Here is a 23,431-nt window from a genome sequence, read left to right as displayed (position 1 = left end):
ACTCAACCATCATGTCTGGTTCAGACCCAGATCATTACAAGCCACCTTTGGAACATTGCTGAAAGTGGCATTACACTATAAACATTCTTCATGGTAAGTACACAGTGTAAGCCATGACGTGAACAATGACAAAGGAGTATGAATGAGTATATGAATGTTACATTGTTGATATTGCACATGTCCACAAAGACACAGTATATTTACAATTTTGACAAAAAATTCTCAAGGTAAGGCAGCCTGAAGTACGAGACGAGGACATTCATTTGTGACCACCATTACAACAGGTGGAAATCAGTGTACATAACGTCGGAATGTGACTTACACACTTGCTGGCCACAGACAAAAGCATCCCTTTCATTGATGCAGCACAAACATTGACAATTATAAGGAGGCCATACTTTCATAAATATTTGCTTTTAGACCAAAACATCCCTTCCATTGATGCAGCACAAACATTGACAATTATAAGGAGGCCATACTTTCATAAATATTTGCTTTTCAGATTCAAGCAACCATAAAAAAGTGGATAGATGAACTTTTGCCATCTGTATTTGCTCAAATGTATTTGCTCAAATGCATGTACATGGGCACAAAACCTTCTCTGTTACTTAGAAATATTACTCTACTGAAGACTTAATACAACTCTATGAAAATAAGCATTTCCTTTCTTTCTGACAATACCAAATGATCCACTTTCATGGAATAATGAACAAAAATGAATGAAACAATATATTTCTAGGGATTTTTTTAAATTGTCATCTATTTTTCGTAAATTATCCTCAAGAAATTATGGACTGTCATTTAAATGTTTGGATTAAGTTGGAGGACTATAAAGATTATACAGAGACTCTATATGGTAGTTTAAGACCTGAATGGAAACTGCACTTTTTGTGTTGAATGCACAAGAATCTGTAAACACTGAAATACAAAAATGTGTAGTCTCACAGTATCAAAACTAACTTACAAGAAAAAAAGCAATTTGTTCCATGCTCTCAGTAAAGCATTTATATGAGGACTAAACTTTCTGTGTCACCAGACTGGAACAAAAACATTCAGGATAAACACACAATGTGTACAAAACAAGGACTTCCTGTTCTCTCTCGTTCCCTTATTTGTTGCCAGCCGTATGTCACAGTTCTGTCAAGTGAAGGATACATCAAGCTGTTCTCCATCTCATGAATGTTCTGACACGTTACAGCTCACATCAATCACAGTTCATTGAGGACCCCACTGTACTGTCATTTTGAAAACACATCAAATGGAATTTCATGTGGGATTTGAATTTGTTCAGGAGTTCTTCCATGAATCTGAAACAGAAATGCATCTTTGAGAAGGATGGTCATGTGAGGAGTTGAAATGTTGCATTTTTAACTTAAGTGTGAAGGGTATTCAATGTACATCCTCAGACACGTATCATGTTGAACTCTGAAGACAGTGTGGGGGTGCTTGTGTGAACTGAACCAAATATAATCGTTCGAACGTCGTTCTAGAAGATTGTCAGTCAGAAATTGAGCAACTTTTCTATATAGATTCTTACATTGCCATAAGCTAAAAGTTTCATTTTTTAATTAAACATGAGCAGGTCTGATTCATCTTTACGTTCCAATGAACATCCAGGTTACAAATGAACTTTGCAACCCATGCTTGTCATGATAGGCAAGCAAAGGAATCTGCAAGCTTGCTTACACGCATGATGTAAGTTACCATATTTAAATTGTTGAGATTAATGATCATGATGTAAATCACTGGATTGTGTGGTCCACCATCAATTATTTACACACTGTTGTACTCTTGTCTTACAGTTTAAATACTGCTTAGTGTGACACCATATACCATCTTGTTTACATTACACTGTCACATGTGACTCACTTCTTATCTTGTCCAGACAGCTGGGGAACACAAGCCAGGGCTTCCTTGAAACTCTTGCTGTTGGAGTTAAACGAGGGGTAATCATTAGACAAACATAAGTTATTCATATTAAATGTCAAACAAGTGTTATTCATATAAAATGTCAAACAAAACAAATCTAACATTCCCAAATTTCATGAAAAAGAGGCATGTGTGATGATCCAGTTACGGAGAGTGATGTTTTTTTAAATAATTACCCCAGGGTCTGGTGTCTCTTTCACTTCCAACAGTTCGGATGGCTGTCTGTCAGCGATATTGTATTAATTCCTTCAAAATACCTTTCTTACCAATACAAAACCAAATGACACAATGTCCATGTAATAGAGTAAATGTGTTTTATGCCGCACTCAGCAATATTCCAGCTATATGGCGGCAGTCTGTAAATAATCGAGTCGAGACCGGATGATCCAGTGATCAATAGCACAAAGATTGGTCTTCACATTTGGGAACCGATGACATGTGTCAAACATGTAAGCGAGCCTGACCACACAATCCCATCAGTCACCTCTTACCACAACAACAGTCGCCATTTGCAGCAACTATTTGTTGCTGAAAACCTATTCTAACCCCAGATCTTCAAGGGTTGCATGAAATAAAGAAATGTTTGAAAAATACTGCATGTGGTCTAATCTTTTTCACAGAAATCCTGATATGGTTGACAGACATATTATAATATTATAACAGACTGTACACAGGTTTAAGCAATATTCTAACAATATCACCGCGAGGAAGGCCATTGTCAGTAAGGGTTTGAACTCTGAGTTCTGTTCTAGCAAAGCACAATGTATCTGAAAATGGCCTCTACAGGTAACATCACTTAAGATCAGGCGAAACCTCTAAGGAACTTCTACAATGAAACTAAATCACAACTCTTTACAAACCATAACATTACAATCAAATGGCATCAATGACTTCTCCAACTGAAGCTGGTTGCTTTTACATTTTACACAATACAAACTGTAGCAAGCCTAAGAGTTTCAGAAACGTATTAACTCACAATGATGAAAAGTGGCATTCTCCATACCAGTCACTATCAATGCCGGAAACGATGTATTCGTGTTTGCTATGACAACAAAAAGACTGGGGTTCCGTATACAGATCTTTTTCAGGATGAATACACAATCCACTTTCGGATGTGGTCCATTGTAAGATCAGATACATTTGGGATTATATTCTCTCAGTAAGCACACCTTGAGTAGCACCCAGAATTCAAACCCTCTCTCTCAGGGGCACAAAATGACAAGCACACAAAAGTCAAATATCTAACTTGCTCAGCCATTGTTAAGTTATTTCACTAAATGGAAGTCACAACTGGTGGTCAAGACCACAGACTGTCTTACCTCTGAGTCTGTATGCTGGTACAACTGGATAGTTCAAAACATGGAAGGGTCTTAACCCCCAAAAGTACTAGGATCTGCAGAAGTCTAATCCTAAATATATCGTAAGTAACAATAGAATATTGTTCATCTGAATTGACATGGCATGACCCCATGGCATCTCATACCTGATCTTGTCATTCTTGTATACAGCCACTGTGTCTTGAAGGGCAGATAACTCCAGCCTTGCCTGAAACAGATCAACATTAATTTATACACTGCAGGAACTCCTAGCCACAGTTAATGGGAAGAAATGGCCCCCATTTATAAAAGATGAGAAGAGTAAAAAGAGAAATCATACATGTAAAACTTATCTTTCTCAACCATTTTTCAGTCTGTCTATAATTATCTTGCTTGTTTTTCATTTAGAAGCTGGAAAAAATTAAGATAATCCAGCCAATAGACATCAAGTCACTGGTCTAAGGAAGGTGTCTTGGGTGGATGGAATCAATTGGTAAAAAAAATTCAGAATGTACAGATCATAATGTTTTTCTTAAATTCATTATCAACTCTGGCTGAATACATCATGATTCCATTTTCTTATATTTTTTTTTCTTTTTTATAAACACTTCAATCCTAACAATAGTTATTAAGTTTTTTGTTGAAAACTATTAATTCAGATGCATGGCCGGATTGATGGATGGATTTCTTTGGTAAAATTATGCGTGTATAATTATGCATGTTTTGGTATCTTGTTTGTTTCTCATCTTGTTTGTTTTTCATTTAGAGGCTGTACTGATCTCAAAGACAAACTATTTTTAAAGAATTTTAGAGCAGCTAATTTTAGACAAATAATTTTGTACCAGTAGACCATCTAGAATTTAAAAATGTTTGGTCTAAGGTTGTTGATGCCTAGTGCATGTTGCAGGACTCTCTGACAAAGAAAACTGCTGACAATACAAAACAGATTAATCCATTCATCAGTCCTTCCTTTCTTCCTTCTCTACAAAGCACGCTCATGAAGATCCGGGTTATAATAATTGACCTTCAGCAACCCATGCTTGTTGTAAGAGGCGACTAACAAGATTGGTAGTCAGGCTCGCTGACTTGGTTGACATCATCTTTTCATAGATTGATGCTCATGATGTTGATCACTGCATTGTCCAGAATCAATTATTTACAGAACACCACCAAATAGCTGGAATACTGCTGAGCACAGCGTGTAACTGAACTTACTCACTCACTCTACAGAGCACAGTAAGTGTTACCTGTATAGCCCCGTTGTTGTTGAAGCCTGGACTACAGTGGATTAGCCGGGACATTTCCTCACACACAGACTCGGCAATCTTCGTCATCACTCGCACCACGAATATCGGAGATATACTGAACACCTGGCAAACAACAGCATCACTTCAATAATATACATAGTTAATATTTATTTCAAACACATTGCTTTGAGGCATAATCTTACTCATTAGAGACTGTTTCCATGCTGAATCATGAACAGTTTGTTCGCAACACACGAATTATGTTTCAAGTAGTATAAGATATCTCTGTGGTTACTCACTTCTGCATGTACTTCAATCATACTCATTAGAATTTCCTTCAGGTAATGCCTCACACCTGCAACACAATCACAGACACCTGAACAGGTGACAGAATCTCATCAACTTGACAACCTCTCTACATTGTTGCCACATGCTGACCCTGGCATAAAACAACATGTCCTACTCTCAGCACTTCATCACATAAATGTTACACAGTAAATCATGAGACCTTGAGATAAGAAGATTAATAATTGATACTTTGATACACGTATCAGCCCTGAAGAAGCAATAGCCTGCAGGGGAATTTTGCTGATTTTTTCCATGCATATCACAAGCATTTATATAATCATGCTTTATGTAGTTGTGCCAAGGGAGAGCATTCACTCCTCACTAGTACTGTACAACTAAAGTACGTATCTCAAATATCAAGACATCAGTGCAATATATGCAAGCCTCACTAGTTTATAGTGGTACCATGACTTGTTGCTAATCTGGACATACTGAAGTACAGGAGCAAGAGGTCAACAAGAAAGCGACTATTAGAAAGTAAACTATTATTTTAATCATAACATCCGAATCAGCGTGTTGTAGTACTCAATACACATACAAAAACGTCAGCAGATTTAACTCCTCCCCTTCCCTCAATCTGCTAAAACACAAAGCAAAACTATGAAAGAATGTAATGGATTCGCATAAAGTTCCACAAGAAGTGTACAATATATCTCTATAAATGAAGGGGCAGTGGGATAGCCTAAAGGTTAAAGCATTCATCATGTCCAAGACCCAGGTTTGATTCCTCATATGGGTACAATGTGTGAAGCCTGTTTCTGGTGTTCCCTGTTGTGATATTGATGGAATATTGCTGAAAACGGCTTAAAACTATACTCACTCAATCAATCACTCACTCAATCAATCACTCACTCTAAAGATGAATGACAAACCTGTTGGTTTTTTCCAGTGCTTCCATTCAAAGCCCCCACGGTACATGTTTGGTTCCATAGCACCCACAATCGGGTCTGACTTCTGCTCAATGTACGCCTCAAACAGCTTCCTGTCAAGATCACGATACGTCTCCTGTGCTGCCTGCAATATAAACATGGCATCCCGTCATTTGTTCCTTATTGTAAGATTTAACATTACCAACAAGAATACTTGGGTCTGTGACAGACGCACTCAGCTGACAAGATACAGACAAAGCAGCAATGTGACCACAGTGGAAGATCATTGCTGGGATGACAGCATCACTGAAAAGATCATGACTGCAGCTGTAGACACTGTAGGCAGGGACATTTATATCAGTCTGTCTAATTATCCATATCAAAAGTAGAGAACTGCAAATTGCACATATGCCATAAATGGCTGGTGGAACACGATCAGCCTTTTCCTAACTAATAGGGGGCTCTGCCAAGTTGCAACTGTAGTGCAATGTTCCACCAGCCGTTTGTCACCCCTCTGCAATTTCAGATCCTGCTGGGTACAAAGGTTTCAGGGCCATGTGTCTTATATATGTTTTGTGCACATATTCCTACTTTGAGTTATTTGATGATTCATTGATCTCATTTGAACCTAAACAGACTGTACTCTTTAGTACATATTGCATGTATATAACACCAGATAGTTTATACTGCATATATTCCAAATAGTATATACTGAAACAAATGCCTTGCCTGCATACGCAAGCATCTTGATCATGGTGGTGACGTCCACACATGCAGCCCTGCACATCTGTTTCTATTCTATGCTGATGATGCTCAAGCTTGTACCTTCGAGGCCTTCTCCATTTCCACATAGCCGTGTCTGTTGAGGTTCTCTGTGATCCTTGGAATGACCCTCTCGCATGTGTGGATGCAATTACTCAGCATGATCACCAGACGCTTGTCCTGCAACAAGATTCAATAACACCCTTACACTGCAAATACATGTAACACTCTTTTATTACCTACTGCGGCAAAACATCAGATCCATATTTATTATATGATGCCCAAGGGAAAAATATCATTCTGTCATAGTGACATGTTATCATGAACAATGCTATGACATTATGATTCTTCTATGAGACTGTGTAGCCAGCCCATGCTTGAAAGCAGATTTGGGTTTATTTTCCTCAATTTGATGACTTGGCAATAAACAGAATTTTATATTTGTCCCTATATCATACTATGTCTACGACACAAGTGCCTAAATTATGGAATTTCCTGAGAAAGAATGAGGGATATGCTGATATTTTGGCACAGGTGTTCTGTAGCTTACACTAAAACACTCATTCTCTTCCCACAGAGGTTACCTGTCATATCTTCCTACAAACGGCCATATTTCATGGTTCTCATAAAATCCCCTTGCAGCATATTTATCTCCCTTTTTCTGTCCAATCAGAACACATGTTACATCTACTTAGATTCAAATTGACAAAAGCAAGCAATGTGGAGAAACAAAAATGACATGACTGAGTTCTGTCTAGAAGAAACATTTGAGTATCACACTCGGGAAGAGGTTGTAGTTTTCACGATGTATCCGGAAATTACCGAGATCTTTCGAACGATTACTTTTGAAACAATGTCGCTGATTGCACTACTAAATCTGATTGCCTCCAATCACGAGTGTTGAATATTTGCACCATGAAAGGGTCGTATTAGAACATAGGTTACGTAGGAAGATGTGGCAAGTAACCACTGTGGGAAGAGAATGTAAAACACTATCTCATTGCCAATAACAAGAGTGGGTGAGGTTTCATACTGCTTTTAGCATAGCAATATTCCAGCAATATCTTTACGCATTGTATTGACATTGGGAATTGAAACCATTGAAACCAATTCATTGATGTGATGAGCAAACACTTTACCCACTAGGCTACCACAACACACCCAGACTTTAAATATGCCATTTTCAAAGAATGTTATTCTAATCCAAAAGGAAACACTGCAAAGGGCTATATCAAAGTGACTATCTAAAAGAATCCACTCACCAGTGACGGGATTGGATCTTCAAACTGTTCCAGCATCAAGTCCAGGCCAGTGGGATTTTTCATCGATGTCATACTGTTTGATAAAACCATGCTGCCATTGTGATACATGGGCATACAATGATATTCCAGTAATAAGCTGTGACCTACATGTAATCAGGTCTGTACCAGTGATTGACATCATGAACATCATGAGTTGGGCTCCAATCAACCCTGTCATGAGTCTGACCTCCTAGTCCCATTAGTTGCCTCTTATGGCAAGCATGGGTTGTGAGGACCAATAACAACCTGTATCTACAGTAAACAGCAAGATTCTGATGAAGACTATCCCTTATGTCACGGGAGATACAGCTTTTGGAGAAAGGTGGGGGTGCACACTCTTGAGAAAGAGGGGTGCACACTGCATTTTCACTCGTTTTAACAGGTCATATGATAAACATTCAGGACAAAAGGGGGGTGCGCACACCTGCATCCCACCTCTGGATTGGCCTATGCATGTCTTCATTAACTCCTTAAATCAACTCACGTTTACACTCTCAACCAATAACATGACTGGTGTTAGTGTCCATGATGTTGAAACACTGACTCACATTTACACTCTCAACCATCACTGTGATTCACATGTGCTTATGATATTAAAACACTAACTCACACTTACTCTCTCAACCATCACTATGACTCATGTAAGTGTCCATGATATTGAAACACTGACTCACATTTACACACTCAACCAATACAATGACTAACATATGTGTCCATGATGTTGAAAAACTGACACACATTTACACTCTCAACCATCACTATGATTCACATGTGCCCATGATAACAAAACATTGTCTCACATTTACACTCTCAGTCATCACCAGGACTCACGTATGTGTCCATGATGTTGAAAAACTGACTCACATGTACACTCTCAACCATCACAATGACTCACCAAAGTATCAATGATGTTGAAACACTGACTCACATCGACAGTCCCCATTAAGACCCACCTGTGTGTCTCCATCTTGTGCAGTGGGGGACTGAATGCGAGCTGCTCCATGCACTGAGAGAAGGCCTGTAACAGCTGAGTGCACAGGGAGGTGGCTTCCTTCTGGATTGGCCGCTGACTAAATATCTACAACACACAGCATCGATCCAGGGAGTGAGAGCCATTAGCGAGTGACATGGGTTTTATGCACTCTCCTACCCAGAGTTCCATGCGGCGAGCCAGCATAGTATCTCTGCCACAGGCCAGAAAGATGTGACGATTCCTCACATCTTACACAGTTCATTCAGTATAATGTGCACATTTCATAACTGTTTTATTTTTATGAGTCTGCGCATCTGATTAAATATCGGTGTTAAAATGGTTCAGTTTCACTGACAAAATTATCCTAAAACATGTAACACTATTTCGATTTGCACAGCGATCCTTTGTTTACATGGGTTGTACGGCTCCACGTGCTGTCATTGAAGCCTTATGGAGAACAAACAATGCAGTCGGTTTGAAATATAAATATGTATTGTCATAAACCTCAATGACACAGATGTAGAAGAATATTTACGTAACAGTGTAAAATAATATAAAATCTCAGCTTATTTATGAATATGCACATTTGTTTACAAACATGAGAAAAGACTGGTCACATGCTATGCAAATTAGCCTGTGGCAGTGATGTTATGGTAAGTCATCGCTGAGCCAGAGTGTGGGGTTTTATGCTCCTCTTAAGCACAGCAGGGGAGACCAGAAATGGGTTTCACACAATGTACCCTTGTGGGGCATCAAACACTGGCCTTTTGGCATGATGAACAAATGCTTTAACCACTAAACCTCCCCTCAGACTCAAAAAGAGTAACGTTTACCAACACCTATCACAACATGGACTCCCAACAGAAGGGACTGCAAAACCTGTTACACCTCATCCAGTTATCAAAAGTCGGAAGTATTTTGAATCACTTACATATTTACCTGACTAGAAACATAGAAGGACAAAATACACACAACCACAATGCAGAGAGTCCATGCTTGCTGCACAATTAGTTATACTGCATGTTTGTTCTAACAGACTTCTACTGAAAGCGTACTCAGCCAATGCTTGACTAACATCTGCCTACCTCTGGCTCTCCAGGCTTGTTGAGAACGACCACCTCATGTAGATGCTGCACCGCCTCATTCACAATGTTCTCAAATAAGGCAGGCTGAAACAAATATTGCACATATCATATCTGTTTCCCTTTGAAAACTAGACCTGTTCGTTTTCACTCTTTACATAAACTGAAAGAAATACAGTATAAGAGATTGAAACCATACTTGCTGAAATACTTGCATACATAATAGTCAAACAATGGACAGGTTTCATTTCCATGTACATTGTATCACTGTGCTACAACTGTCCAACGGTAATGCTGGCTTACAACAGACATATCACTAGCTGAGTATTGCTTCATGCTGCTTTTTGAGGAATATTCAAGCAATATCACGGTTGGGTAAAACAATAATGTACCTATCCTATACACAGGTGTGGAATAAAACTCTGACCATTAGAACGAACACTTTCACCACTCGGCCACCTGTCATGGAAAAATACTGCACGGAATCTTTCATACAAATTGGTACACACTGTTAGGACAAATGAAGAGCTACTACATTATTGACTGAAGTCATGCAGTTAATTTAACACAATGTCCCGACAAGATGTCTTTTCTTACCAACTGGGTTGTGCCACCGTACTCATCGTCTGTGTCCACTGCCCATACCTCCTTCGTGTGTAGTAACTTCACATCTGTAACATATTGGCATACAGGTCTTAGAGAGGCATTCAAAAATTTCCTGAATGAGTTGCAACCAGTATTCCCGCTCTATGATGGTGGCCTGTAATTTATCAAAGCTTGACCAAAACATCCAGTGATTCATACAGAGATTCCAGCCAATGGGGTGCACAAGTAACTAAGTCAACCTGTTTGACAACTGGCTCCCTCTTACAACTGGTAGAGTTTTGGGGACCACATCTAACTTGAATCACCATTGGGTGAGTGAGTATGGTTTTAAGCTGCTTCATTGATGTCCAGTCAATGTTTCTCAAAGTCATCATTAATTAAGCTTTTTCTACCTTGAAAACACAACAAGGGACACAGATTTTTTGGGAAATCATACAGACAAATTTGTAGGTCAGAAACTTTCAAAAAATATAAGTAAGAACTCCTTTTATATCGTTTAGAGAACCTCTGCATGGTTTGTGTTGCCAAATATAATTGGTTAGATAATTTAAAAAGCAAAAGTGAGTTGTGAATGGTTTGCTCAACTGATCAGCGCAGACACGTGATTGGATAAAAAGCCAGCCAAGGGAGGTAATAAAATAGCTGTAGATGCATCCAGGGTATAGTCAAGACTTATAGGAATGCATACCCTTAAGATATCAAGGATGTTAAAGGAAAGGGAGATAAACATATAGCTTGAGTTATGATCAGGTAAAATAAGAAATATCAGCAGTAAACATGTCCCTGTATTCCTGCTAATCCTGACACACCCCACACTAAACACTGTCCACAGACGGACACAGATTCAGACATACACAGACATGCACACGCATGCACGCACACACCTGATATAGCCTGTTTGAGGAGGGTGAACATGCAGTTGGTTCGGAGGTCAAAGGCCAGTTCTTGCAGTGAGTGCATCGAGTTCCCAAGAGTGTCCAGGTTGGAGAGGGATGATGCACAGGACCTGAAACAATCAGACTCTTTATTACATGCCCGTTGAAGATACTGCAGTGTAATATTTTTACTTCAATATTACAATAGTGTAATACTGCTTGACGTATGACGTCAAATGGTTCAAAGTTCTGACGTCACAATGCTAATGTAATTGTCGCAGTTTTACTAGACCTTGCATGACTTGCAAGCTGACAGTCCTCACACTGTAGGCAATTTCACCACAGTTTCTGTCATTCTGTTGGCGATTTATAAATGAAATACTAAACTTGCTTCATTGAAATGCCATTTTTATTAACTCACTATAGATTTGGTATCAAAATCTAAATCTGTTTGATACTAACTCGTTACAGATTTAGTATCAAACTCACTTTCACTCGTTTGATACCAAATCATTAACTCATTTAATAAAAATGGTATTACACGGAATGTTGTTTAGTATCCTCTATGAGTCAAACAGTTGGATATATAGCAAGATACTCAGACACAATGTGAAGCAGTAAGATACAGGGATTCAAAATAATTTTTAAAAGCCACCTGCCACAGGGCAGGTAACTTTAAGAAAATAAGCTTGTCCTGACTAATATTCCACTTGACATGATTTTATGACACAATGCTTGATGTTTATGTGTACTGGACTATTTATTAAAGAGTTATATATTTCAAATAACAACAGCTCTACTATATTATTATTACAAAATTTAAACGCTACATTATGAGAAGATATGAAATGAAATCCAAGTTCAATTGCAGTTTGAAACCGTAAGAGGAAATTCTAGTTGCTGACGGACAAGTGAGATACCATTATTTGATTGCCCAAAATGACAACCAACTTGTCCCGGGCATTGGGCAATGAAATGTTTTAACTCCTGGAGTGTAATACATTTGGAATCAAGATCAAAACAATCAGATACAATGTGAAACAGTCTGAAAGTGTGAAACAGTTGGTCACAGAACAAAACAAACTGATCCACTGCAAATTTAAAACGTTCAATACAGTATGAAATAATCCAATTCAGAAGGAAACAGGTACAGAGTGAGAAAGTGAGATAAAGGGGAAAACCATCACTGTAACAATGTCAGTAATTTCAAACATCAAATGCAAGGACTAGATTTTCGAACCCAATACAGTCATAAGTGCCATAAAATAACATTAATTTATGACTATCTTGCACTAAGAGAGCTTAGAAAATCCAGGCCAAGCACTGTACAAGAAGGAATACAACAGTCTAAAAGCATATTTGCATTAGCATTCCAATACTGATATTACAAATTCCTAGGCATTAATTTATAAATAAAGAAATCTTACAGCTACCTGATTTGCCTGACACTGTGCGGCAGCCATGCCCCTGGGACGTCAAGGGGTGTGACAGACCACACCCCAAATGTCTCCCGTTCTGCCTTGCCAATACTCTCTAGGGATCCTGGCAGGAATGCAGCTCTCACAAGGTTGGCAAACAGCCCTATAATCTCTGCAATCATTTGCTGCAAAACCAGTAAGTCGTTACCTGTAATGCCTTCCTTCACTATTTGTTTGTTTGTTGTTTAACGCTGCACTGTGCAGCAATCTGTAAATAACTGTGTATGAAACAGACAATCCAGGTCAACCAGGTCGGCAAACCTGACCACTTGATCCCTAAAGTCGCCTCTTACAACAAGCATATCTTGCTAAAGGGCAACTGCAACCCATATCTTCATGGGTCCTCCCTCAATAGATGATAACTGTGCCAGAAATGCATTACAATTATTAAGATATGTCCTTGTACCTGAACAAAGTAAATGCACAAATCCTTTCCATTAGCTTAACTGATGAACTATGAACATATGTCTACATTCCTCAATATTTGTCAAAGTTATCACCTAGAAAGAGGTGGCATAGTACTCTAACTCTACTACTTGGCTATTACAATGGACGTGAGCTCAGACTACCAGAAACTCACCTTCAGCTTTGAATGTTTACTTGTATCTATCTTGAACCCTTTCTCAGAACTCTGAAATAAAAATTGTAAATCAGTTCAAAACTTTTGCTTGTTCATTATTGCTGCAGGACAATACTGCGACTATGTGAACGCTTCCTGGGCATAATCGAAACACAAGTGGCTGCATATGACGAGTTCAGTCCAAGCCTAAGATTTCGTTAACTGTTCTCGTAGCTTTCATACCTATGTTATGGTATAGGAGGTACGAATGCTACGAGAAAATATAAGATAACTCGTTAACTGTTCTGAAAGCTTTCATACCTCCTATGTTATGGTATAGGAGGTACGAATGCTACGAGAAAATTTAAGATATCTTAGGCTTAAAAGAGCTTTGTGAAACAGGGCCCTGGGCAATATTTCTATCCCCATACGCCCTGGGATTCTAAGTAAAAGGAACAAACATGATGTTTCATCATTTTTTATATCTACCACAGAGGAGTGACAGTCAGTTTAGCAATCGTTTTCAGTTGCATTTTAGTCTAACGACAAGACATCAACATCATACAGAAAAGAAACCCTGATGTGATTGATGGAAATCTTCTATGTTCACCAGTTCAATAAAACCCTACAAAGTATGGTTATGGTGCTGACAACCTTACAAACCTAATCATGCACACATGAATCCTAGATCATCAGATTCTTGCAAAAATAAGGGCAATAACTCTGCACAGCAAATTGTGATTCTTGTGATGTTAGATCACTTCTGCACTGCTGCCAGGGAGTAATAGAGTCAATCAAATTGCACTACAGATGGTTTGATTTCATTTGAGACTCATGAACTGCAAACTAACAAAAACCAAATGGACTGTACACACTGGATGCAACACAGCATGTACTGATACGTAATGTCAGAAGTGACCATAACACACTCAACTGACAAACAGATATGTCATAAACTGCATCAGAGACAATATACAGACTACACTTCATACTGTTCTACTCAATCAAGCATCATTAAAAAACAATGGGATGCTACGATGTTAATGTATTTGTACGCATGGGTGGCTGGAGTACTGGAGAGGAAATGAGAGTAGCTTTGCATGAGAGGCATGCACAAGTCATTCCCAAGAGATGCACAAGGGATGTCAGTGAGGTCACTGAGGAACCATGTGCCGGCCAGCATAGTTGTGTTGGTGTTAGCTAAGGCGAAAGGAATAAAGTACATGTCCTAGCAGCTTCATCTCGGAGTTTTATTACCATGAGCCTGACTTCATCAATAGACCTTCTTATTAAAAATATACAGATCATGTATGTGCTGATGACAAGCTTTGCTCAGGGTCATGTTATAACTGAAATATGTAAATTAGCCTTTTTTTGAAGGTTTGCACAGGTGTGGTCATGTTACAAGGTGGGGACACTTTATCTGTGGCCATATACAGCATGAGTTTTCTGACTATAAAACATGGATACTACCGGTAGTGAAAGGAATGGACGTCCATTACTGAATCTTCTGGTAAAATTCCTACCTCCAGCTTCAGCATAAAATCCCCTGTGAAATATGCCTGTCCAAGTTTCCAGAAGTCTGGGAAGTTGTCCATCATGATGTCTGTGAGGTCCTCAATGTACAACACCTTCTGGGGGGTTCTGAACTTGACACCTGACAAACGACAAGGTCAGCATGGGCATAAAAGACAGACACTGTTGCTAACAGGAACTATTTCTGAATAATATGGTGGCGAAACCCTACGCAGCAACCGTATGATAAGCACAAACGACTACAAGAGATGAAGGACTAGATGAGATGAACAATTGTCAGTTATAATTGAACTACAACCATAATACTGCAACAGTTCAGACTAACAGTAACAACGAATCGGTGATTTGGTTAGTGGCTACACAGCTTATCATGATACTTTGATGATTACAGAGAGAATACTAAATAATGTCCCATGTAATACCATATTTATGAAACAAGTGAATGGTTTGGTATCTAATGAGTTCAAGCAATTTCGTTGCCAATGCCATTCACTAATTTCATAAATATGGTATTCCACAGGGCTCAGTTTAGCCTTTTATTTATTACTCCCCAAACATTAGCAAAATAATTTCGAGCAAAGTACTTATTTCTTCTGAATTCAACAAGGGTGTGACTTTCAGTTTTCAGCGAGTCAAGCAAGGTCAAATACTATTGTGACAGAAGTACTAGTATTGTGATGTAATAACTGTAAACCACTTTGACTTCATATGTACAGCATCATGTGATGTTATCACATAATGTGTCATGACATTGTAAAATATTAAACAGTCTTAGGAATTATCTTCTCCATGTGTGTGTAATAATAGCAGATAACACATCAGTCCAATGCTCAAAGTAACAGCTATACATCAAGAACTGAAAACTCTTTGAAATCATTCACCTGATGGCAAAAAATAAACAAAGTCATGATCCATAAATAGGTGTCATATATTCAATCTATGCATTAATTTACCAAATAATATATCTCATCTGAATTCTATATGGCTTGCTCTGCCTTGAATTTGAGACAGAAACACACAGACACATAAACACACACAGACACACAAACACACACAGACACACAAACACACAGACACACAAACAGGACCATGCTATTATTATGTATAGAGTGAAAAGTTTTCAATTTTGTTTGATCAAACCTGTAAAACAAATCTCCTAACTGACATATTTCAGGGAGAACTACAAGGGATATTAAGTGTTCCACTATCATTCATATAAAAGGAGGCAAGCACTATAAGCATGGGTCAGGATAAGGAAAACAAGTTTTGACACAAGTTTTACCTGGTTGATCAGATGAGGAAGTGAAACTGGACTCCCTGGACACACCTGTAACGAACCATCACCTTTCATCAGCACAAACATCAGCAGATTCCATTTCCTAATACCCCTGCCACATCTTATCCCACAGATTCCTGGTGAAATTACTGAGCATCAATACTTCATAACACATGCAAAAGTATCCATTCTTTAATTTGTATTTTTAAACACATTTCTGGAATAATTTCTTTTTTCAAAACATTCAAAGGAATGAGTGCACAATGCCATTTAGAAAGAGTGTCAAATGTAACATATGTTATAGTTAGGACTACACTTTCTTGTACTTTCGTTGGGTTGAGTCCCATCTGGGATTTGAATCCACTCCTTCAAAGTCACTCACCTCTTCATCAGCACACAATGTCAGTCCCCTAACCTGCTCATGCACTGCAGCTTTCACAAAGGAATCTTGACAGTTTCATCTCAGTCTTTCGGATATGAACATTGCTCCATTACAGATGCCATTCACATTTGCCAAATTGTTTTGGCGAGTGGCAGGGTGGTTAACAATTCCTGATATCTGAGACAATACACTGTAACCACTGACTAACAAGCAATGGCTAGGTAGTTGGCATGCTATTACTTACTGGACTTGAAGTTGGGAGTACCAAGAGGAACTCGCAGTCTGCCAGATGACATATCCATGTCCCAGTCAGAAGCCTTGTCTGAAGGATAACATCAGCTACAGTTGTCAACAGGGACATTGGTCAGGATACGATGACATACAAGCATTACCACATGGCCATGTTAGTTACATCTTACAACAGGCATGGGTTGCTAAACACAAATTCTAACTGAGATATTCATGGGTCTATATTATAGTTAACCGAATGCTAAATATGTGACCATCAGGTCAGTCAATCATTCATTCAAGGTTATAATAACCACTGAGATGTGACATCAAAATTTAATCCTACAGCTCCATGTTTTCAGAGCTCACTGTGATGATCATGCAATGTCCTGTGAACATTTACAGTTTCTATTGACAAGATAAACATAAAATTCTTAATAACTGAGCATACATGATCAATTCTTTGGGGATCTTCCCCATGGATAATAGTCACAAGAGTATTGGCCTCAGTCTACAGACACAACGACTATCTAAAGTCTGGGTCTGTTTTTGAACACAAGGACAAGTTTTTACTAGTGTGGCCCCAGTGTACAAACACAAGACCAGGCTTACACCAGTGTGGCCCCTGTGTACACAGACAATACCAGGCTTATACCAGTGTGGCCCCTGTGTACAAACACAAGACCAGACTTACACCAGTGGGGCCACAGTGACAGACACGAGATCCAGACTTACACCAGTGTGGCCACTGTGTACAGACACAAGACCAGACCTACACCAGTGTGGCCCCAGTGTACACACACAAGACCAGACTTACACCAGTGTGGCCCCAGTGTACAGACACAAGACCAGGCCTACACCAGTGTGGCCCCAGTGTACAGACACAAGACCAGACCTACACCAGTGTGGCCACTGTGTACAGACACTAGACCAGACCTACACCAGTGTGGCCCCTGTGTACAGACACAAGACCAGACCTACACCAGTGTGGCCCCCGTGTACACACACAAGACCAGACCTACACCAGTGTGGCCCCAGTGTACAGACTCAAGACCAGACCTACACCAGTGTGGCCCCAGTGTACAGACACAAGACCAGACCTACACCAGTGTGGCCCCAGTGTACACACACAAGACCAGACCTACACCAGTGTGGCCCCAGTGTACACACACAAGACCAGACCTACACCAGTGTGGCCCCAGTGTACACACACAAGACCAGACCTACACCAGTGTGGCCCCAGTGTACAGACACAAGACCAGACCTACACCAGTGTGGCCCCAGTGTACACACACAAGACCAGACCTACACCAGTGTGGCCCCAGTGTACACACACAAGACCAGACCTACACCAGTGTGGCCCCAGTGTACAGACACAAGACCAGACCTACACCAGTGTGGCCCCAGTGTACAGACACAAGACCAGACCTACACCAGTGTGGCCCCAGTGTACAGACACAAGACCAGCCCTACATCAGTGTGGCCCCTGTGTACAGACACAAGACCAGACCTACACCAGTGTGGTACCAACCTGCCTCTAGGTGGTCCTCCTTACACTCATGCAGTAGTCCAATCAGCCACTTCTGCTGCTTCACCAGACACTCCCAGGCCGGGTCACCGTTATACTCCAGGCTGATCAGGTATCTGTGGAAGTATTGCTTCTACATTAGCAACTGTCCACCACACAACACCCCTCCACCATCCACACATGGTACTCCTTGTGTTTGAGGTTATTGGTTAGTGACACTTTACCGTTTTGGACTAGTATATTCACTAGATGATTTTGCTAGTGTTGTAATATGTCATAAGTATGAGTAATCGCCAGCACTTGAAATACATGTCTGATTGACCACATGGGAACAGGTAATTGTCAACATGGTGTGCCAGATTCTCAAATTCACCTGTCTGACAGTCAGGTTAAAATTTAAATATGTACCCTATCTATGAAGTTAATAGTGTTGGCAGTAAGTTTTGCTCAGGCCTGGCAAGTTTTACATCTAAGAAGCCTTGTGGTCTGGCGGAAATTTTTGGGAGTTTCATACTCTGCAATCATTATACTGTACTGTACTGTACTGCACTGTACTGCACTGTACTGTACTGTACTGTACTGTAACCCTGAATCCCTGAATGCAGACAAGAGGTAAGGGGGCCTTGATTCCACCCCACACACCCTCCTCTAGACAGACATAGCGTCCTCCATTTGTGAGAAGGGCTGTGGACTGACCTGATCAGCTTCTTCTGCTCCTCCAGGCTGATGGTGGGCTCCAGCAGTTTACTATGCAGCATCCCCCGGAACTCACTGATCCTCTGCTCCACCTGCTGGTACACTGTATAAAATAGAACAGGCTGAGTCACACAGTCTATGAACAGTGGATCACACAGAACAGACTTAGGGTGTCACATCAATAGATAGAACACTGTGTAACACAGAACAGACTTAGGGTGTCACTTCAATAGATAGAACACTGTGTAACACAGAACAGACTCAGGGTGTCACATCAATAGATAGAACACTGTGTGACACAGAACAGACTTAGGGTGTCACATCAATACATAGAACACAGTGTGACACAGAACAGACTTAGGGTGTCACATCAATACATAGAACACTGTGTAACACAGAACAGACTTAGGGTGTCACATCAATAGATAGAACACTCTGTAACACAGAACAGACTTAGGGTGTCACATCAATAGATAGAACACTGTGTGACACAGAACAGACTTAGGGTGTCACATCAATACATAGAACACTGTGTGACACAGAACAGACTTAGGGTGTCACATCAATAGATAGAACACTGTGTAACACAGAACAGACTTAGGGTGTCACATCAATAGATAGAACACTGTGTGACACAGAACAGACTTAGGGTGTCACATCAATAGATAGAACACTGTGTGACACAGAACAGACTTAGGGTGTCGCATCAATAGATAGAACACTGTGTGACACAGAACAGACTTAGGGTGTCACATCAATAGATAGAACACTGTGTGACACAGAACAGACTTAGGGTGTCACATCAATAGATAGAACACTGTGTAACACAGAACAGACTTAGGGTGTCACATCAATAGATAGAACACTGTGTTACACAGAACAGACTTAGGGTGTCACATCAATAGATAGAACACTGTGTAACACAGAACAGACTTAGGGTGTCACATCAATAGATAGAACACTGTGTGACACAGAACAGACTTAGGGTGTCACATCAATAGATAGAACACTGTGTAACACAGAACAGACTTAGGGTGTCACATCAATAGATAGAACACTGTGTGACACGGAACAGACTTAGGGTGTCACATCAATAGATAAAACACTGTGTGACACAGAACAGACTTAGGGTGTCACATCAATAGATAGAACACTGTGTGACACAGAACAGACTTAGGGTGTCACATCAATACATAGAACACTGTGACACAGAACAGACTTAGGGTGTCACATCAATAGATAGAACACTGTGTAACACAGAACAGACTTAGGGTGTCACATCAATAGATAGAACGCTGTGTAACATAAACAGACACCTAAAAATATAAGTCATCATCACAACAGAAGCATATACAGCAGCTTTAGTTGGGTCATGTGAATTCCAGCAATATCACAACAGGACCAGAAATGGCTGCACACATTGTACCTATGTGGGGAATCAAGCCTGAGTTTTCTGTGTGACAAGCAAATACTTTAACCCCTAGGCTAGGCCACAGCCCCCATGTCACAGTTAAGAACTACACCTGTAATTTGCATTGTAGACCAAAAGTCATCGTGTTCTGTAATTGATTGGTTGAAAAACATGATCAAATGGGATTTGATGTACAGAAATTGCAAGACTATTTGATGCATATTGACACGTAGACACATCGCAAACAATTGTTTTGTTGTGACATCAGCAGTGATGACGTCATTAAAATCATATTGTGACATAAAGTCAGCATGACGTCACAAATGAGCAGCTCCAGATGCTACCATGGAACCAGCTGAAACGGCCAGCTGATGACACTTCACTGCTCTACCCGTACTCAATGTAAACGAGTGCAGACAGTAATACCCTTTGGTTTCCTTTTGTTTGCTATGTCAGTAAACATCATGTGTTGGCCAATTTCCGGATGTTATTGAGTATTTGAAGCGCGGGAATCAATTTGGAACCGACGGTGTCAAACAGAGTCTCAAAACTAGAAATCAGTTAACACTTCTTTCTTGGAGTTCAAACATGTCAAACTTTATCTACACTCCATCCAAAATGGGCTACAAGTTTTATGATGTTTTGAATAATAACACATCTGTTTATTGTATAATACGGCAACTATTTACAAAGCCTATTCCAGCATCAATGTCATATACTGATGATACAGGATAGGTGCATTACCTTTCTTAAACACACCAACTTCAGTGTCTGCAAACAGAGATTTAGCCTTCTCATAGTCGTTGATCACAATGTTGTAGTCACCCTGAAGTCAAAAACAATAAATGTGGCTAGTCTCCAAAACAATCTTACCAAGTAGTCATCTTAGTTCTGTCTCCATAGCAATCCCACTAGTCATCTTACCATTCTGGGTCTCCATAGCAACTGTATTTACAACTGCCTGTTTCCATAACAATTCCCAGAGTCATCCTACTACTGTCCAACTCTCCCTGACAACCCTATTTAGCAATCTCCATGGCTTCTTCCTGCATGTTGATGGTAATCGTCCACACAATGATCAGGACACTACAAGAACCTTATGGACACTTGAAGAAATACAGGAAATGGTTTGTAATGTTAAATCATGCTTTCTGATCACTGGTGTATGGGGCATCCTAAATGCCTACCCTTTGTATATTTCTCTCAATGTTGAGTGGCAGGTAGAACAGGAACTTGAACTTCTGAAGAACACTGAGGGCGTTCCTGGTAGAGTCAGCCTTGTCCTTTCTCCCCAACACCTCCTGGAACAGTCCGTCTGCACACGACTTGGCCTCTGGAGTCAAACTTCAACAGTCATGACTCTGGATACTGTTTTAGGGTGATGTTTGCAGTATTACAGATATATGATGTTAGCATGGAAAATTAGTTTTAAAAAAACTGAAGCCATGCCAATCAAAGTGCACTACTTTCATTGTCAGAGAATCCCATTTACAATCGTTGAATTCCCTTTCTGTTTAACCCCTATCATTTGTGCATGGGACATTTTAACAACATTCATACATATTCAGGATCGAATACACCATCCTTACACATGAATATAGTTTGCACACTGTTTTTTAAATCATACCTCAATGAACTGAAATAATACAAGTCAATCCTCAAGTGATGAGTACTGGGACACTGCTCTTCCCATGAATCCACAACTTGACTGTCCAGAGTTATCTGGGGAAATCCCCAAGAGAGGTACCATACAGTTCACTTCTCATTTTGTCATGTTTTTGTACAGGCATAACTAGAGTAGTGAGAACCAGGCGGCGCCAATCAATTCCTAATAATATCTCTAGTTATTGATACTGTTTAGTTAGTATTATTCCGTGTATGTAATAAGGCCGTCCAGCCACCCCAGACAGGCTAGATTTCTGACGAATGTTCTAAATTTACAGCCAGTCAGACAGGCTGGTAAACGCTCTACATGTTCCATTCTTCTGGATAAATTCAGTTCTGGTCTGGTTATATCGTTTTGGGGCTGGTAACAATTTGAAGTTACTGACGCAAGAGGTTTTTTTGACTTACTGTATTACTGAACATCCACATCATACTAGAGACTGCACTGATAATTTATAAATTCAATCTCTCTCATTCATAAAAATCACAATCATACTGCGTCTACCCATGCCTAGAAATGAAGTCCAGTTAACAGAAAATGGATACAATGTCATGGATACATTTCATTTGATGAAAGTGTTACCCATATATAAGCTGAACCCCCTCTACAGACTGCATCTTTTGGTCTTCAAAATTCAGCTTATCTACAGTAATATATGGTACATAATTGTTTCAGATTACTGGTATAGACTTGATTATTGAGTATGCACTGTCAAGGCAGCTGATGATCTGTGCAACCTAACAGGATTTATCTGTATTACGAAGTACTCACGCATAAGCAGCACTGCGTAGGAGTTCATACAGTCACCACGGATATCATCTGTAGAGAATTTCTCATACATGGCTGAAACACAACAATGAGGTCTCATAACAAGACTCAATACAGTCTTCATGTTTTTCATCTCATTCCTCTAAATATCTGGTTAGGGTACTCGTCACAATAATACTCTGTTTGGTTGTCTTGACACATAAACATTCTGAGAGTAGGAAAGGTATCTGTCCATTATGCCATGCACAAACACATCACTTTCCCAACATGAACCTACACTGATTTGGCACTTCCTCACTCCGACACAGCCCTTCACTAACATAGGGCCATTGTGACATTTCCATCCTGAGACATCACACCAGCACAATCTCCACCTTTATGCACTAGACGTGTGAATCACTAGTGTGAATCTTGTGAAGTCAGATTATACAATTATGTATACAAAGAATAAAGCATAATAAAATATTAGTAAACATCCAAATACATTCACTACCGTATTGGGCACAAACTGCCACCATCTCTGACATAATTGGAAATATCAACAGTTCAAAAGTAAGTGCCCTTGGCTGGATAAAAGGTAAAAACAGCATGATTG

At 39.8% G+C, this 23,431-nt stretch overlaps 1 protein-coding gene across 2 annotated transcripts in view; it reads right to left on the bottom strand.

Annotated features, from left to right (window-relative positions):
- Nucleotides 1-143: 143 nt before the first annotated feature.
- LOC137259029 (exocyst complex component 2-like) overlaps nucleotides 144-23,431 on the bottom strand; it is a 30,940-nt gene continuing 7,652 nt past the window's right edge. For both annotated transcript variants that reach the window (XM_067796733.1, XM_067796734.1), the window contains exons 8-29: nucleotides 22,840-22,911; nucleotides 21,590-21,735; nucleotides 21,147-21,228; nucleotides 18,992-19,094; nucleotides 18,299-18,411; nucleotides 16,784-16,861; nucleotides 16,164-16,208; nucleotides 14,872-15,002; nucleotides 13,367-13,417; nucleotides 12,742-12,911; nucleotides 11,318-11,439; nucleotides 10,425-10,498; nucleotides 9,831-9,914; nucleotides 8,726-8,850; nucleotides 7,734-7,806; nucleotides 6,535-6,651; nucleotides 5,713-5,854; nucleotides 4,792-4,847; nucleotides 4,493-4,615; nucleotides 3,413-3,474; nucleotides 1,870-1,926; nucleotides 144-1,307 (exon numbers count right to left, since the gene is read on the bottom strand). In XM_067796733.1, coding sequence (XP_067652834.1) covers nucleotides 1,205-1,307; nucleotides 1,870-1,926; nucleotides 3,413-3,474; nucleotides 4,493-4,615; nucleotides 4,792-4,847; nucleotides 5,713-5,854; nucleotides 6,535-6,651; nucleotides 7,734-7,806; nucleotides 8,726-8,850; nucleotides 9,831-9,914; nucleotides 10,425-10,498; nucleotides 11,318-11,439; nucleotides 12,742-12,911; nucleotides 13,367-13,417; nucleotides 14,872-15,002; nucleotides 16,164-16,208; nucleotides 16,784-16,861; nucleotides 18,299-18,411; nucleotides 18,992-19,094; nucleotides 21,147-21,228; nucleotides 21,590-21,735; nucleotides 22,840-22,911 — 2,129 coding nt within the window. In that variant the 3' untranslated portion in view covers nucleotides 144-1,204. The remainder of the gene's footprint in view (nucleotides 1,308-1,869; nucleotides 1,927-3,412; nucleotides 3,475-4,492; nucleotides 4,616-4,791; nucleotides 4,848-5,712; nucleotides 5,855-6,534; nucleotides 6,652-7,733; nucleotides 7,807-8,725; nucleotides 8,851-9,830; nucleotides 9,915-10,424; nucleotides 10,499-11,317; nucleotides 11,440-12,741; nucleotides 12,912-13,366; nucleotides 13,418-14,871; nucleotides 15,003-16,163; nucleotides 16,209-16,783; nucleotides 16,862-18,298; nucleotides 18,412-18,991; nucleotides 19,095-21,146; nucleotides 21,229-21,589; nucleotides 21,736-22,839; nucleotides 22,912-23,431) is intronic.

The sequence above is a fragment of the Haliotis asinina genome, chromosome 12 (genome assembly GCF_037392515.1).
Source record: "Haliotis asinina isolate JCU_RB_2024 chromosome 12, JCU_Hal_asi_v2, whole genome shotgun sequence".
NCBI classification, from domain to species: Eukaryota; Metazoa; Mollusca; class Gastropoda; order Lepetellida; family Haliotidae; genus Haliotis; species Haliotis asinina.
The sequence above is the reverse complement of the archived record's forward strand: the minus strand, read 5'-3'. Positions and strand labels throughout refer to the sequence as shown.